The sequence below is a fragment of the Apium graveolens genome, unplaced genomic scaffold, assembly GCF_009905375.1.
Source record: "Apium graveolens cultivar Ventura unplaced genomic scaffold, ASM990537v1 ctg7811, whole genome shotgun sequence".
In the NCBI taxonomy this organism is placed as follows: Eukaryota; Viridiplantae; Streptophyta; class Magnoliopsida; order Apiales; family Apiaceae; genus Apium; species Apium graveolens.
In genome coordinates this window covers 20,491-36,068 of record NW_027420650.1, presented here as the reverse complement: position 1 = coordinate 36,068, position 15,578 = coordinate 20,491, and the positions used below count along the sequence as shown (strand labels likewise).

The 15,578-nt window shown below is 36.9% G+C and overlaps 1 protein-coding gene across 1 annotated transcript; it reads right to left on the bottom strand.

Annotated features, from left to right (window-relative positions):
* Positions 1 to 327: 327 nt before the first annotated feature.
* On the bottom strand, positions 328 to 2,790 carry LOC141704415 (uncharacterized). Its single transcript, XM_074507652.1, has one exon. The coding sequence runs from the start codon at positions 2,788 to 2,790 to the stop codon at positions 328 to 330; it is 2,463 nt and encodes an 820-aa protein (XP_074363753.1).
* Positions 2,791 to 15,578: the final 12,788 nt, after the last annotated feature.

Here is a 15,578-nt window from a genome sequence, read left to right as displayed (position 1 = left end):
TTAAACAATTTTTTTAGGTCTGTGTTTTTATTTTTTATTGGTTGTCTTCGACTTCTTATATTACTTGTCTGTATTGTTTTTAATCAGGACTACGTAACAAGGTAATAAACACATAAATAAAACTTACCTTTTTCCTGAACCATTCGGGGAATTGTTCATTCTGCTTGGTTTTTAGCCACACCTCGTCATTTTCATGCTGCTGGTATCTTAGCATTAAAGATGCCATATGTTCACTACAAGTAAAATCAATTGCTTCAATATATTTACCGAATTGCAGATAATGAGAAAATAACAAAATGCACACACACACACACATATGTTAGTAACTTACTCAAAATATTGCCTCATGTGATTGCTATTTTGCAGAACACATAAGTGTGCTAGATGCAATTCCTCTTTGCTTGGCTTGATCATTGTCGCACCAGATAAAGGTTTGCTTATTGCATTTTGCTCATGCCTATCATTTTTTGGCAAACCTATGGTAGCTTCTTCAAAATTGACCAAACGTTCAACGGCCTCTTCGGCAACATATGCCTCGGCAATACAACCTTCGGGATGAGCAGCATTTCGAACATATACTTTAAACGCCTTCATATATCTCTCAAAAGGATACATCCAACGTAGAAAGATTGGCCCGCAAAGCTTAACCTCTCTCACAAGATGAATTGAGAGATGGATCATGACATCGAAGAACGAAGGGGGAAAGTGTTTTTCCAGCTGGCATAATGTTTCCACCAACTGAGATTGCATATTTTCCAATTTATCTACATCGACGACTTTGCTGCAAATTGCCTTGAAGAAAAGGCAAAACCTTATTATTGTGCACCTGACTTTTTTGTGCAGTACCGACCGAATCGCAATTGGAAGCAAATGATGCAATATTGTGTGGCAATCATGAGATTTCATTCCAACAAGCCGAAGTTTTTCCATATTTACAAGATTCTTGATATTTGAACAAAATCCATCTGGTAACTTCATTTGAAGAAATGATGAGCAAACTACCTTCTTTTCAGCATTTGATAAGTTCCATGCAGCCAAAGGTACCTTCTCTTTCTTTCCGGGAGTTTTTGGCCTTAGCTCCATTCTTATTCCCATTTCTGCCATATCGAGACGGACTGACTCCCTATCTTTTGTCTTTCCGGGAATATTTAGCAAAGTTCCAAGTAAAGCCTCACATATATTTTTCTCGATGTGCATCACATCGAGAACATGCCTAACTGGCAAAAATTTCCAATACTCAAGTTGAAAGAAGATAGATAACTTCTTCCAAACTGGTCTAGCATCACCTTTCTTCAGTTTATGTTGGCGTTGTGTCTTACCAAAGACATGGTCCCTTAGATGTTGTACTCTTTCAAAAACCTGCTCACCAGTTAATGGAATAGGACCAGCACCTGTCTCAACGCTATTATCAAAAGCTGCCTTTTGCTTTCTATACGGATGATGACGAGGCAACCACCTCCTATGCCTCATAACTACCGTCTTCCGATAGTGAACCAGCCTAGTAGCCTCTGTTTTATCAACACAAACAATACAAGCATTATATCCTTTAACTACATGTCCCGACAAGTTCCCCAAGGCCGGATAGTCACTTATTGTCCATAATAATATGCCCCTAAGTACGAAAGACTCTTGTCTATATGCGTCGTACACTTGTTTCCCGCGCCACAACTCCTGCAGATCTTCAATAAGTGGTTGAAGGAACACATCTATATCATTTCCAGGCTCGGTCGGTCCTGATATTAACAAGCAAAGCATAATGTACCTTCTTTTCATACAGAGCCAAGGTGGAAGGTTGTAAACCGATAGCAAAACTGGCCAACTTGAGTGATCAGTACGGTTTCCACGAAAAGGATTGAAACCGTCGGCGGATAAAGCTAACCGGAGGTTTCTACTCTCCGATGCAAAATCAGGCCACTTTTGATCGACATCCTTCCATGTTTGCGAGTCTGCTGGATGCCTCATTTTACCATCTTGTTGTCGTTCGGTCTCATGCCAAGTCATGTCCTTCGCAATCGCTGGTGTATTGAACAAATTTCTTATTCTTGGTATCAAGGGGAAATACCATAAGACCTTAGCAGGGACTCCTTCTTGTTCTTCTCCTTTCTTATTCAGTTTCCATCTAGAGGCCTTACATATGCGACAAGTAGTCTCATCTTCATCTTGTGGCCCACGATATAGTAGACAATTATTCGGGCATGCGTGTATCTTATCATAACCCATTCCTAATGCACATAAGGTTTTCTTCGCTTCATTGAAAGAAGAAGGGACATTGTTGCCTTCTGGTAGCAAAGACCCAATCAATAATAGAACATCAGAAAAACATGAATCAGACATACCATGCTTCACTTTCAAGTTGAATAACTTAACCAAAGCTTTCATCTTAGTGTAATTCTCACAACCAGGATAAAGAGGTTCATGCTCACCTTTCACATGGTTGATGAAATCTGAAGAATCTGAAGAAAGAACATCATCATCGTCAGCTTCACCCATTCTTGTGCAGAATTGGTAATTAGAAGATACCGAGTTGTCACTTTCATCCAATACAGGACTTTCTACAATATTTGGCTCCCCGTGCCATATCCAGCGAGTATACGTTTCATCAATACCATTTTGAAACAGATGGTTTTTAACAATCCGAGCTTTCCAAGATTTGCTATGTGCGCACTTTAAGCATGGACAACTTATTTTGTCTTCGTTATATCCATTCTCAAAGGCAAACATAAGTAAATCGTCCACTCCATTCTCAAACTCTCTTGTTCTTCTATCAGCTTTTAACCATGACCTATCCATATTTTGATATAAAACAAGCTGCAAAAAGAAAGTGACATGATGGTCAAAAACAGAGCATATACTATTAAGCTTATGACTAACTACCAAAACAATTACAAACCCAAATTCCCAAATAACCAAAACTATTAAGCTTATGACTAACTACCAAACCAAAACAATCAGCAACAACTACATAATCTATTAGCAATTAGTAACTAATTAAGCTTATCACAAACCCAAATTCCCAATGTGCATCACTTCAAACAATTAATTGCAGAGGTGACTAATTAAGATTATGACTAACTAATTAAATAATTAACTAATTAAGATTATGACTAACTAATTAAACAATTAACTAATTAAGATTATGACTAACTAATTAAACAATTAACTATTAAGCTTATCACTTCAAACAATTAATTGCAGAGGTGAGCTTGTGTTAGAGCTTAAACCACTGAAACAATGGAGGAACCCTAAAACACTAAAAAGATAATTTAGGTTACGGATTTACCTAAAATGGAGGTCTCTGCGATGGAGGTCGAGGTTCGATGGGGGAGGTTGAGCTTGAGGTCGAGGTGCGATGGAGGAGGTGCGAAGCAGCTTGAGGTCGAGGTCGAGCTTGAGGTCGAGGTCGATGGAGGTTCGAGGAGGTCGAGGTGCGATGGAGCCGCCACGAATCACGATGGAGAGTACAGGAGGGGATAAGATGAGGAGTAATGAATGACCTAATTTTGACTTCAATTATTATGTTCTCATTCAGACATAACAAAGCTCAATGATTGGGTTGTTAAAATTTTAAATAATCCTTAAATTATGTCCAAGAATGTCAAAATCAATTAAATCCAAATAAAAATCGACTTATGGATAGTCATTTACAAATTTTATCGATGTTAATATCGACTTATTGTAGTCATGTACAAATTTTATCGGAAAATAATCAACTCTTCTTGTTCGTCTTTTTAACAGAAATCCGGTAAAAGCTGTAGTCCCTGACACGGGTACTACTACCCAGTTGACTTAATTAATTTCTGAAATGGATTTGTCAACGATCCAACCGTACGGATGTTAATATCGACTTATTGTAGTCATGTACAAATTTTATCGGAAAATAATCAACTCTTCTTGTTCGTCTTTTTAACAGAAATCCGGTAAAAGCTGTAGTCCCTGACACGGGTACTACTACCCAGTTGACTTAATTAATTTCTGAAATGGATTTGTCAACGATCCAACCGTACGGATGTTAATATCGACTTATTGTAGTCATGTACAAATTTTATCGGAAAATAATCAACTCTTCTTGTTCGTCTTTTTAACAGAAATCCGGTAAAAGCTGTAGTCCCTGACACGGGTACTACTACCCAGTTGACTTAATTAATTTCTGAAATGGATTTGTCAACGATCCAACCGTACGGATGTTAATATCGACTTATTGTAGTCATGTACAGATTTTATCGGAAAATAATCAACTCTTCTTGTTCGTCTTTTTAACAGAAATCCGGTAAAAGCTGTAGTCCCTGACACGGGTACTACTACCCAGTTGACTTAATTAATTTCTGAAATGGATTTGTCAACGATCCAACCGTACGGATGTTAATATCGACTTATTGTAGTCATGTACAGATTTTATCGGAAAATAATCAACTCTTCTTGTTCGTCTTTTTAACAGAAATCCGGTAAAAGCTGTAGTCCCTGACACGGGTACTACTACCCAGTTGACTTAATTAATTTCTGAAATGGATTTGTCAACGATCCAACCGTACGGATGTTAATATCGACTTAGTGTAGTCATGTACAGATTTTATCGGAAAATAATCAACTCTTCTTGTTCGTCTTTTTAACAGAAATCCGGTAAAAGCTGTAGTCCCTGACACGGGTACTACTACCCAGTTGACTTAATTAATTTCTGAAATGGATTTGTCAACGATCCAACCGTACGGATGTTAATATCGACTTAGTGTAGTCATGTACAGATTTTATCAGAAAATAATCAACTCTTCTTGTTCGTCTTTTTAACAGAAATCCGGTAAAAGCTGTAGTCCCTGACACGGGTACTACTACCCAGTTGACTTAATTAATTTCTGAAATGGATTTGTCAACGATCCAACCGTACGGATGTTAATATCGACTTATTGTAGTCATGTACAAATTTTATCGGAAAATAATCAACTCTTCTTGTTCGTCTTTTTAATAGAAATCCGGTAAAAGCTGTAGTCCCTGACACGGGTACTACTACCCAGTTGACTTAATTAATTTATAAAATGGATTTGTCAACGATCCAACCGTACGGATGTTAATATCGACTTAGTGTAGTCATGTACAGATTTTATCGGAAAATATAAGATGTTTAAAATAAAGTCATCTTTTTAACGAAACACTGAACCGAATAAAAATCTTCTAATCGAAATTATTAACTAAACAATTGTAACAAAGTATGTCTAACAACAGTTTTTCAGACAAGATAATTTAATTTTTAAAAATTAAAATATATTAAAAGACATTACATACCGTTAGATTGAGGTACTATCTCAAATCAGCACCGTTCATTTGATTTTTCATTTCCCCCCAATCAAAAATTGTCTCCCACCTTGGCTTCGTGGTGTTTACTTTACCAGTTTACATTCACAATTTCATTTTTCATTTTCATTTTATCACACGCGACAACGGCGATCACAGGCGACAACGGCGATCACAGGCGACAACGGCGATTACTCAACCTAGCATCACACGCGACAAGGGCGATTACTCAACCGTTTAATCACTGGTATGGGCTTAAACCCTAGAACCCTAGCGTCCCTGATTTTATCTTTTGTATTTGGGGTTTTTTCATCTTATGTATTTAGGGGTTGTAGAGTATATGATATTTTGGGTATCTTCATTCCGATTATATGCGTCCTTTGCATGCATTTTGTCACTCACTCTTGATTTTGAGTCCCTGATTTTATGTATTTAGGGGTTTTGGGTTTTTATTTTGAATATATGATGGTTGTGGGTTTCGATTTTGAGTCCCCGATTTCATGTATTTAGGGGTTGTGGGTTTCGATTTTGAGAAATGCATTTTGTGGATTTTGAATATATGATGCTGCTTGTGGGTGTTGATTTTGTGGGTTTTCACTATGCTTGTGGGGTTTTGAATATATGATGCTGCTTGTGGGTGTTGATTTTGTTGATTTTTTGGGTTTTCACTATGCTTGTGGGGTGTTCTATGCTTGTGGGGTGTTCTATTTTGTTGATTTTGTGGTTTTCACTATGCTTGTGGGTGTTGATTTTGTATTTTCACTATGCTTGTGAGTCCCTGATTTCATGTGTTCTATGTTTCACTCTAGATTTTAGTGTTCCTCTAAATACACTCTGCATATACACTCAGCATCCCTGATTTTAGTGTTTCACTATGCTTGATTTTAATGTTTCACTTAAGATTTTGTGGATTTTGATCCACATTGCCTCTGTTTGATTCACGGAACACATAAACACATTGCCTCTGTTTGAGTATATATGTTTCGTGCATATATGCGAAGTCCTTTTAGATATATGACAGCTCATTTTACATGTTCTATATTATGTGACTCTGAAATTTGGTTTTTCTTCCATATACATTTGATACATGTGTTTTAAACTTTAGTTTTTGTTTGGTGTATAGATAATGGCCACTCCGAAAAAGAAAAGTGAGTCAAAGAAGACAGAATTGAACACAAGAAAGTCACCGAGAACAGGGCCAAAGAAGAAAGAGCTTAAAAGGTCCAGGTCTTCATCCCACCCAACTACCATGAATGTGATCAGGGCTTTACGAAAGACCAGGTCCTTAAACAACCAGACCCCTGCTATGACCCCCACCCCATCCACTTCTTCCCCAAAGTCTGTGAAGAAGAAGCCTATATCTGAAATCTTACAGAAAAAAATTTCCAAAAATAAGAAGAAAAAAGTGAAACCTGTTACCACCCCGAACAACAATGAAGGACTAAAACTACTCAAGCGAGGTTGTGTAACGATGCATAGAATTGTGAGACGAAAGATCCAGGGGAATAAACTTAATGTGTCTTTTAATGGAAAGGGAGAGCCGTATGGTCCTGAAGCGGCAGAAATGCAATCCTATATTGGGGTTTTGGCAAGAACCAAAGCACCAATCTGGCATGATAGTTGGAAATGTGTTCCCGATGAGACAAAGAACAAGCTTTGGGAGTGTGTTCTGGTAAAACAAACTCAAATAATTATGTATCTTTCATTATATGTTCATTACTTATGTATCTGATATCTTTTTAATTTCTTATGTATGTAGCTGGGTTTCATTTTACCTCCGTCTGCGAAAAAGTTGGTTTTACGTTCCGCTGGTCAGAAATGGAGGGAGTTCAAAAGTCGACTGACCACAAATTACATTCTCCCTTATCGAGATCAACCTGAAGTGTTGGCCTATCCTCCTGCAGATTTCTCTTTCATAGAAAAATCGCATTGGGATATATTTGTTGCTGATCGCACGTCACCTGAGTTTTTGGTATGTTTCCAGTTAGCATTATGACATACTTATTTCTAGTTAGCATTAAAACATACTTGTTGTTTCTAGTTTTTGGTATTTAATTAATATTGATTTCATAACCACATTCGTGCTTCTTATGCAGAAATGTCATGATGATGCTATACAAAGAAGGATGCTGAGTGTATATCCACATCGGATGTCTCGAAAAGGTTATGCTAACCTCGAGAATGAATGGGTGCGTAATAGTGAAATGACATAGTTATTATTCTAATACAAACTAATTTGTCTAACATATTTATACTATTATACTTTCCTGATCATATACATGTGAATGCAGTATCAATCTCATCCAGATGAAGAGGAAGTTGATCGGTCGTCAACCTGGGTCCTAGCAAGGAAGGACAAAGATGGTAAATTTTTAGGAAAAATTGTTGAAGATAAAGCAACGGAAATTGTAAGTTATATATTAATTTTTGTCTTAATTAATTGAAAGTATATGGTACTTAATTATGTTAGTCTTTTACATGGAAATAGCTCAGACTGTGATAATATGGTACACTTAATATTTTAGGAAAAATTGAAAAAGGAGGTTAAGGAAGGGAAACTAATAGCTGAAGGTGTTGATGATGTTTTAACACTCGCGCTCGGTAAGCCTGAGCATGGTGGACGGGTCCGTGGACAAGGTGTTCATGTAAAGCAGTCGGTTTATTTTGATCTTCCAAGGCAAAAAAAAGCTAGAACAATGGATGAAAAGATACAGGAAAGAGTTCAGAGGTACTTGGCAGAGGAGACTCCAAAAATAATTAAAGCGAGAGATGATTTTTGGGCTGCTGAAATGGAAAAGCTGAGGGCAGAGATCTTGAAAAGGCCCGTACAACAAGAATGTACTCCAACGCATCCTTCCCAACAAGCAAGCTGTCACTCTAACGGCGGGGTTGATGTTGATGCAGCTGTAAACCATCCTGCTACACCTACAACTGCAAAGAATTTATTTCCTGTTCAACAGGAGGGAGGTGGTCTGAAAATTCAAAAGATTGAAAGTTTGTTTGTTGATTTAGGGGTGGATCCTGAGGATGCTCAGAGGTTGGATGGCAAGGATGAAAGTTGTAGAATTGTTTTTGAGGAAGACAGATGTGAAGAAGTTAAAGTGAATGCTCCGGATAATTCTGTTTGTAAATTGGCTCTTGGATCGCTCAGCAACATTGTAGCTTGTGCGAAGATTGATGAAGTTGTTGTTGTTGAAGGAGAGGAGACAATCCATGGAGTCAGACTTGGGGAAGAGAATGCAAGAGTGTCAATCACTCAAGTCATTCAAGGAGATGCTAAGATTCCATATCCCATCGGTGACGAGATTTTGACCGTGGAACAAGCCATGGGAACTTTTATTGCATGGCCAAGAAACTTGATAACAATGAGGAACAATAGCACTTCCAATGTTTTGTCAGCTCCGAAGGTAAAAATATTTAGAATAGCACTATATAGCTAGAATGTTTTTATTTAGTATTTTCTTTCTTACTATTTTCATGTGTATTTTCTGCAGAAAGCCAAGAAAAAGGGAAAAAAGAAGACTTATAAATTAGTCGCTGATGTTGAACCAGAGCTTGTTGTTGAGATGGGTGCAAATTACCCATCTGCATTAAATCGTTTGTGGACATGGGCAAAGGGTGCCTTAGCTGATGAACGAACGGTTTCTTTTCAACTATCCCAAGAAGCCTTTGGCTCTACAAAAAAGATGGCCATTTACTTATCAGATATATATTCGGTGTGCTCTGGAGGTGAAATGTCGGGGTCTGTGATCGTCCTTTTTATTCAGTAAGTTTCTCCACAATTTTTTTTTTAATATCTCATAGTTAGTCTGTGGCTCCAGAAACGATTTTTTTTTAATCTCTCATATTTTTATATGTAGCTCCATAAACGAATACGTCAAAAAAAATAAGATGACCAACATGATCAAGTTCGTAGATCCCACCACAATTGGTGCCATTGGCTGTGGTAATGCAGGGCAGAGGTCGCGTGCACTCGCTGCACGATTTAAGAATGCTAAGAAAGGGCAATACTTTCTTATGCCTTACAATGACGTGTAAGTTTTAATCCAAGAGCTAGCTAGTTAGACATTCTCATATAATGTTTTAGCTAAACAGGATCACATGCCTTTTTAAATTGATTTTTTTTGGAGCTTCTAAGTTTCAATTTTTATGACAAGGCTTCAATTCATTCATGTTTGTGTAGGAACCATTGGAATTTAACTGTTGCAAATCCTGAGGCAGAGGTTGTCTACCACATGGACCCTCTAAAACGTCGAATCGCTAATGTGGAATGGCTGGATGTTGTCGACAAGTAAGATTCAGCTTCTAAAATATCTGTATGGAGTCTTGAACTTTGATAGACCACGCATTTTTCAGTTGCTTAATGGTTTTGCTGGTATTATTTTGGTTGTAGTGCCATTAAAATTTACAAAGAGGATCTCAACAAGGTTGTCAAGAAGAAAATTTTGTGGGAGAACATGGCGGTAATAATCAATTCTCATCATATTTTTTCTATGCTATTAAGGATATTGTAATTAAATAATTATTTCTTACATCTCAGTTAGTTGATATTGTAATTAAATAATTATTTGTTACGTCTCAGTTAGTTGTTAAGGATAGAAGTTAGTTAGATTAATGCTTGTATATAAACACTACTGCACTCATAGTTTAGAGACTTATTTTTTACATTCACCAAATCTGTTTTGTATAGTTATCTCTCTGCAATATACATACAAGAGCTTCTTTCTCTCCAATTCACAGCTTTTGTAATGCATTTTTAATTAATCCAGGGAGTTCCAGTGCAGTCAGGAACCAAGGATTGTGGCCTGTTTGTGATGCGCTATATGAAGGAGATTGTTCAGGACAAAGAACTTGAGTTTGCTGCTAAGGTGAGATTTTCACTTTGGGTTTTCCCATTGACTTATACTCTTACTCGTACAGTACTTAATTGTATGACTTATGTAAAATTTTGGGTTATTTTTCAGTGGATGCGCAGATCAAACTTGGTTTACACTGATGATGACATTAACGAGATCCGCTGTGATTTTGCAAAATATTTCATGAAACGCCATGCAATCTAGGTTCCAAATTTGTGGCCTTTTGTTTGAACTAGTAGTCGGATTTGAACTTTAAATTATGCAGTTGGTCATGGTGATGCACTTTTTGGTCCAATCCAAACAGAATTGTCGGTAGATTGATAGATTTGTCTCAATCTATTAGTAGATTGCATGGTCAATCTATATATATTGTGCTCAATCTATATATATTGCCCGGTTCTTGTTCTAGTGTTGTAGGATTGTTGGATTGGTTGTGTTTGGTGGATTTATATTAGATGTTTGGTGGATATATATATATATATATTGGCTTGTTCTAGGATTGTTGGATTGATATGTGTTTGGTGGATTTATATATATTGGCTTGTTCTTGTTCTAGCTAGTTCTAAGTTTGTTGGTTTGGTGAATTTATATATATTGGCTTGTTCTTGTTCTAGCTAGTTCTAGGTTTGTTGGTTTGGTGGATTTTGATTTTTTTGTGATTGGTAGTTAGTTCTCGGTTTGTTCGTTTGGTGGATTCATTTTTGGTGGATTCATTTTTGGGATTTAGTTTTTAGAAAACAGGTGGTTTGGATGAAATCAGGATTTTATATGCAAAATTTTATATACAACAGATGATTGTGTTCTCAATCAAAAACAGCCATTGTACCAAACTAATTGGAACAACACTGTAACATTGTTTTAACAGTTGACTAAAGCTCTATTCACAACACTTTAAAACATGGTAATATTGTGTCTATCATGTTCACATAACGACAAAATATACGATGGTGTTATCTCAAGGATAACACTACAATATGCTTTAAACAAAAAATGTGGTCTAAAGAGCATTAAGATGGCAGTTAACATAACTTAGTATTAAAATACTATCACAAACCATTGTTTGAAATAGCTCCTTACAATATTTACCTAAAACTGTTGTATAAGACAGCATAAAATAACAGTATTGACCTAAAACTGTTGTGGTTAGCCTTTCAAACAACATTATATACGACGCTGTTGTCTCAAGGGGTGCACTACAATAGGAGTTAAACAAAAAATGTGGTCTAAAGAGCTTTAAAATGGCCGTTAACCACAACTCATTATTGGAAATACATTTCACAAACCGATGTTTGAAAGACTTCCTTACAATACTCTGGCTCAAGGTGTTGTCTAAGACATCATAACATAACTGTATTGTCCTAAACCTATTGTGGTTAGCCTTTCAAACAACAATCAACAAACTACCCGTTGTTTGACAAATAATATATAGAAATTTTGCACTCTTAGTTGACAGTAATACACCGTTGTCTTCTTGAGGAAAACCGTTGCAGGTAAACTGTTCCAACAATACAGTCTTTTATACAACCTGTTGTTGAATGACAGTTTCGGTAACAGTTATGAACCTGTTGTGTCTGTAGCTTCTAGTAATGGTTCGATGCACTGTTGTCTGATCGAAATCACACGGCTCCTCAATAGACGACCAAAAATTTTGACATCAAACAACGGTGAAAAACGGTTGTAGGATCATGTTTTTCTTGTAGTGCACTACCAAATTTTCAAAACAAACGAATCAAAAAAATCCTTTGCAAACATGTAATTTCTGACCAAAAATTAATACATAAAGGGAAAGAGAACATTAACCCCATGTATTCCCTGATCAGACGAGACAATATGCTAATTACAAATAACAAAAAAGATACTTTGAATAATAGACTACCTTGTAGATCAGTTTATGTTAGGTCACACACATAGGTCACACATACTGTAGAAGGGGGTTGAATACAGTGTATAGCACAATCAAATCGAATTCAAAGAACACAAGTAACAGAAAACAAACTTTACTAAACTCTGTTACAATGTAGAACTGTCCTCTTTCAGTGATGAACAAATATCACGAGAGCTGCTAGGGTTACAATGAATAATATTCTCGATAATAATAACACTTATAGTATAAACCCTATGTCTGTGTTTATATATCACACAGTTACAAGATAATCTCTAATTGATATGGAATATAATTCTGCTTCCTAAAATATATCACTCAGTTATCTTTTCTTCCAAGTATTCCATTCTTCACAGAATTCCTTCTTCATGCATATCTCTTCTTACATTTGTCTTGATCTTCTTTCCTTTCAATCAGCCGCCTTCCTTATCTGAAAGTTTCCTTTAAGTCCTGATATTATCTCCTGATAAATATCTCCTGAACCTTAAGTACTGATAACTTAAGTTCTGACTTCAGTATAAGTGCTAATTTCAGTTAAGTACTGATTTGTCCTGTTTAAGTAAGATCTGAAAACTAAACATAAATCATATTAGACATGACATTATCAAATATATCTAACAATCTCCCCCAACTTGTAAATTAGCATAATATACAAGTTTATCAGATATTTGATGATGTCAAAAACATTAAGTACAAATGCATGAGAATTTGACTAGATAACTATAGCTTACAGTCCTTAAAGCTTTACCAACTTTAACTTCTGATAACAACTTCAGTCTGTATACATATCAGAATTTGAGCAGTTGTAGATCTTGACTTGGCTTCACTTTCTGATCTCTTCGATGTCAGGAGTTGTTCTGAGATAGTTCTTTAACAAACATCTCTCAGCATATCTGAGTTCATCAATCATCCTCCTTTTAGCATCTTTGAGTTCTGCAGTATCTTCACCAGTTTGGAAGATAGCATATATGAGATCATAAATTTTTGCTTTTCTCAACTCCTGATCTAGTCTTATGACATAGGCTTTGTCAGACTCTAGATTGAATTCAAGTCCCTCAATACTAAGATATGTTCTGATCGTTGCAGTATTAGGCTTCATATCAACAATATCACCCTTGTGATCTCTGTACTTGAGACAGTATGTGCTGTCAGACTTTACAGAATAAAGCCTTTTCTGTCTCTGAATTTGAGTCTTCAAATAGTTTGCAGCACTTTCTGTTATTCTGTCATTCACTTGAAGTAAGAATAAAACATGTTATAGTTCCTCAAAATACTTCAGTGGTATAGCATTTTCCCTTATATGGTAAACCCTTCCATCTGTCATGAAATATAACAAGATGTGTTCTTTCAAGAAGGTATGGTAGACCATCTGTACAGATTCTAGTTGATTCAATCTTTCAGGAGTTGCTCCAACACCTGGTTCACTTAAGGAAGTTGGATCATTGGTTGTGTTCTGCACTCTTCTTTCATCAGCACTACCCAATCCAGATTTATCTCTTGCTTCCTTTCCAGTAACCACTCTTGCTTCAAAACCACTTGTTGTAGTCTTCAAAGCTTGAGTCTGTTTGGCTTTAGTGAATCCTGGTAGGAGTAACTTTAAGGATTTAACATGAGCAATGTCAGAGGTTTCCTTTGACTTATCTTCTGATACCAAGCCAACTTGAGCTATGTCAGAGGTAGCTTGCTTCATTTTTATATCAGAACTAACTATATCTTGACTCTGAACAACTTGAGCCATGTCAGAGGTTGTCTTAGAAATCTTCCTTGAAGTCAGAGTAAGATCAGCATCTTCAATAGAAATTTCTTCATCCATAGGAGGCACATAAACCTTTACAGGTTCACCAACTTTTTCTTTGGCCTTGGACCTTGGATCTATCTGCAATTGTGATTTGGCCTTGGTTGCCACATGATTTGTCCTTTCTTTTATCACAAAGTTTCTTTATAACAACAGAAGCTTCAGATTTGGAGTTGACCTTTTCTAACTTAAGTCTAGCTTATTCTTCCATTAGACTCTCAAAGTCCATTCCTGGATTTTCTTTTAGAAATAGATGTCTTGAAATTTCTTCATCAAGATCCAAAAGTTCATCAGAACTTATCATTTTACCAGTATCAGAAGTTATTCTTCTCCCAGTATCAGAACTTGTTCTATGACTTGTAGTTCCAGCTCTACTTGATGAGAGACCTCCACTTTGACTACGACCTCCACCCATTCCAGAGTTTACCGGGTCATTACCATCATCCTTTTCTTCAGTGTCTTATCAGGTTTACATTTGGACTTAATTACTTTCTCCCCCTTTTTGGCATCAGCAGGTAAAAGAAGAGAGAGAATCAATTCCACTGAGTATTGGATCCCATTGAGTTGAGATTGCTGAGAAGCTTGATTTTTCAAAATTTTATCAATCTGAGACTGTTGCTTCTCTTGGGTTTTCTCAATGTTGGTAATTTGGTCAAAGGAAGGTTTGAAAAACCTTTTCTTGTCCAGCTTGACAAGTGTATCTTGCTGCATTAAGGATTCTTGAATCTTGTCCACCTTGGCCCGAGTTACAGACTGTTGACCTTGAAGGTGCCTTGTAGTAAGTGCAGTAACTCTTAGCCGTGTCTTGAAATCTTCATTGACTAATAACTCATCTGCTTTTTCCAAATGATCAGCAAGAATCTTTTCAGTAGGAACAAAGGTAACTGAGTTCCACTCCTTAGTCCACTCATGTCCTCTAGGAGTTTCACTCCAAGGTACTGGTGCTTCCCCTGTAACAAACTTTTTGACTATTTCAGCCTTTAAAGGAGCTTGCAGAGGTGCATGTCCAGAAGGACCAGCTGCATCAGCATCTAAATTTGTAGCAGCATTACCAGTAGCATCAACATTTGTAGCATCAGAACGTACAGAGTCAACAGCTTCAACATCTTCTGATAAAGAACAGTATGAGAAGCTATGGATGCTTCAACATCATCCTCTAAGGACTGATCTCCAACTAAGTTCTGATCAACATCCATATTCTGATGCTCACCTAAAATCTGATCTGCAGTATCTAGATGCAGAGAAGGTGTTGTAGGCAATCCTGGATTAAAATCAGCATCGAGAATTGGTGTTGCTGGTGGAGTGACTTGTGTTATTGGAGCTTCTAGATGCAAAACTTGAGGCACTTCCAAGTTATGAATGTCAATTTCATCACTTGGCCCCTGGGTATCAGCATTTATTGGAGATACTGGAGGTGTAGGAATGTGAGTGGATTCTGGCTCATGTAGTGGTGAGTGATGAGTGGCATGAGGATCTGAATCAGCACTAGGAGAATTGTGAGCTTCAACATGGTCTTGCGAGATCAGAGATTCCTGATCCCCTTCCTTAGCTACTGCTTCCATTCCTTTACCAGAATCTTCAGGCCTTTTTGCCAATGTTTTGAATCTTTTAGCTTTTAAGGTGACTGTAGGAGCTTTATCATCAGAATTATGCTTTCTAAGCCTTTTTAGAGGCCTAGAACTCCCAATATCATCATCCTTCTGAGAAGAGACCTTCTCAGCTTCTTGAACAACAGGTTCTGATACAGGAACCTGTTCCTCAG

Coding starts and splice junctions, on each gene's coding strand:
- LOC141704415 (XM_074507652.1), bottom strand. CDS start 2,790: ATGGATAGGTCATGGTTAAAAGCTGATAGAAGAACAAGAGAGTTTGAG.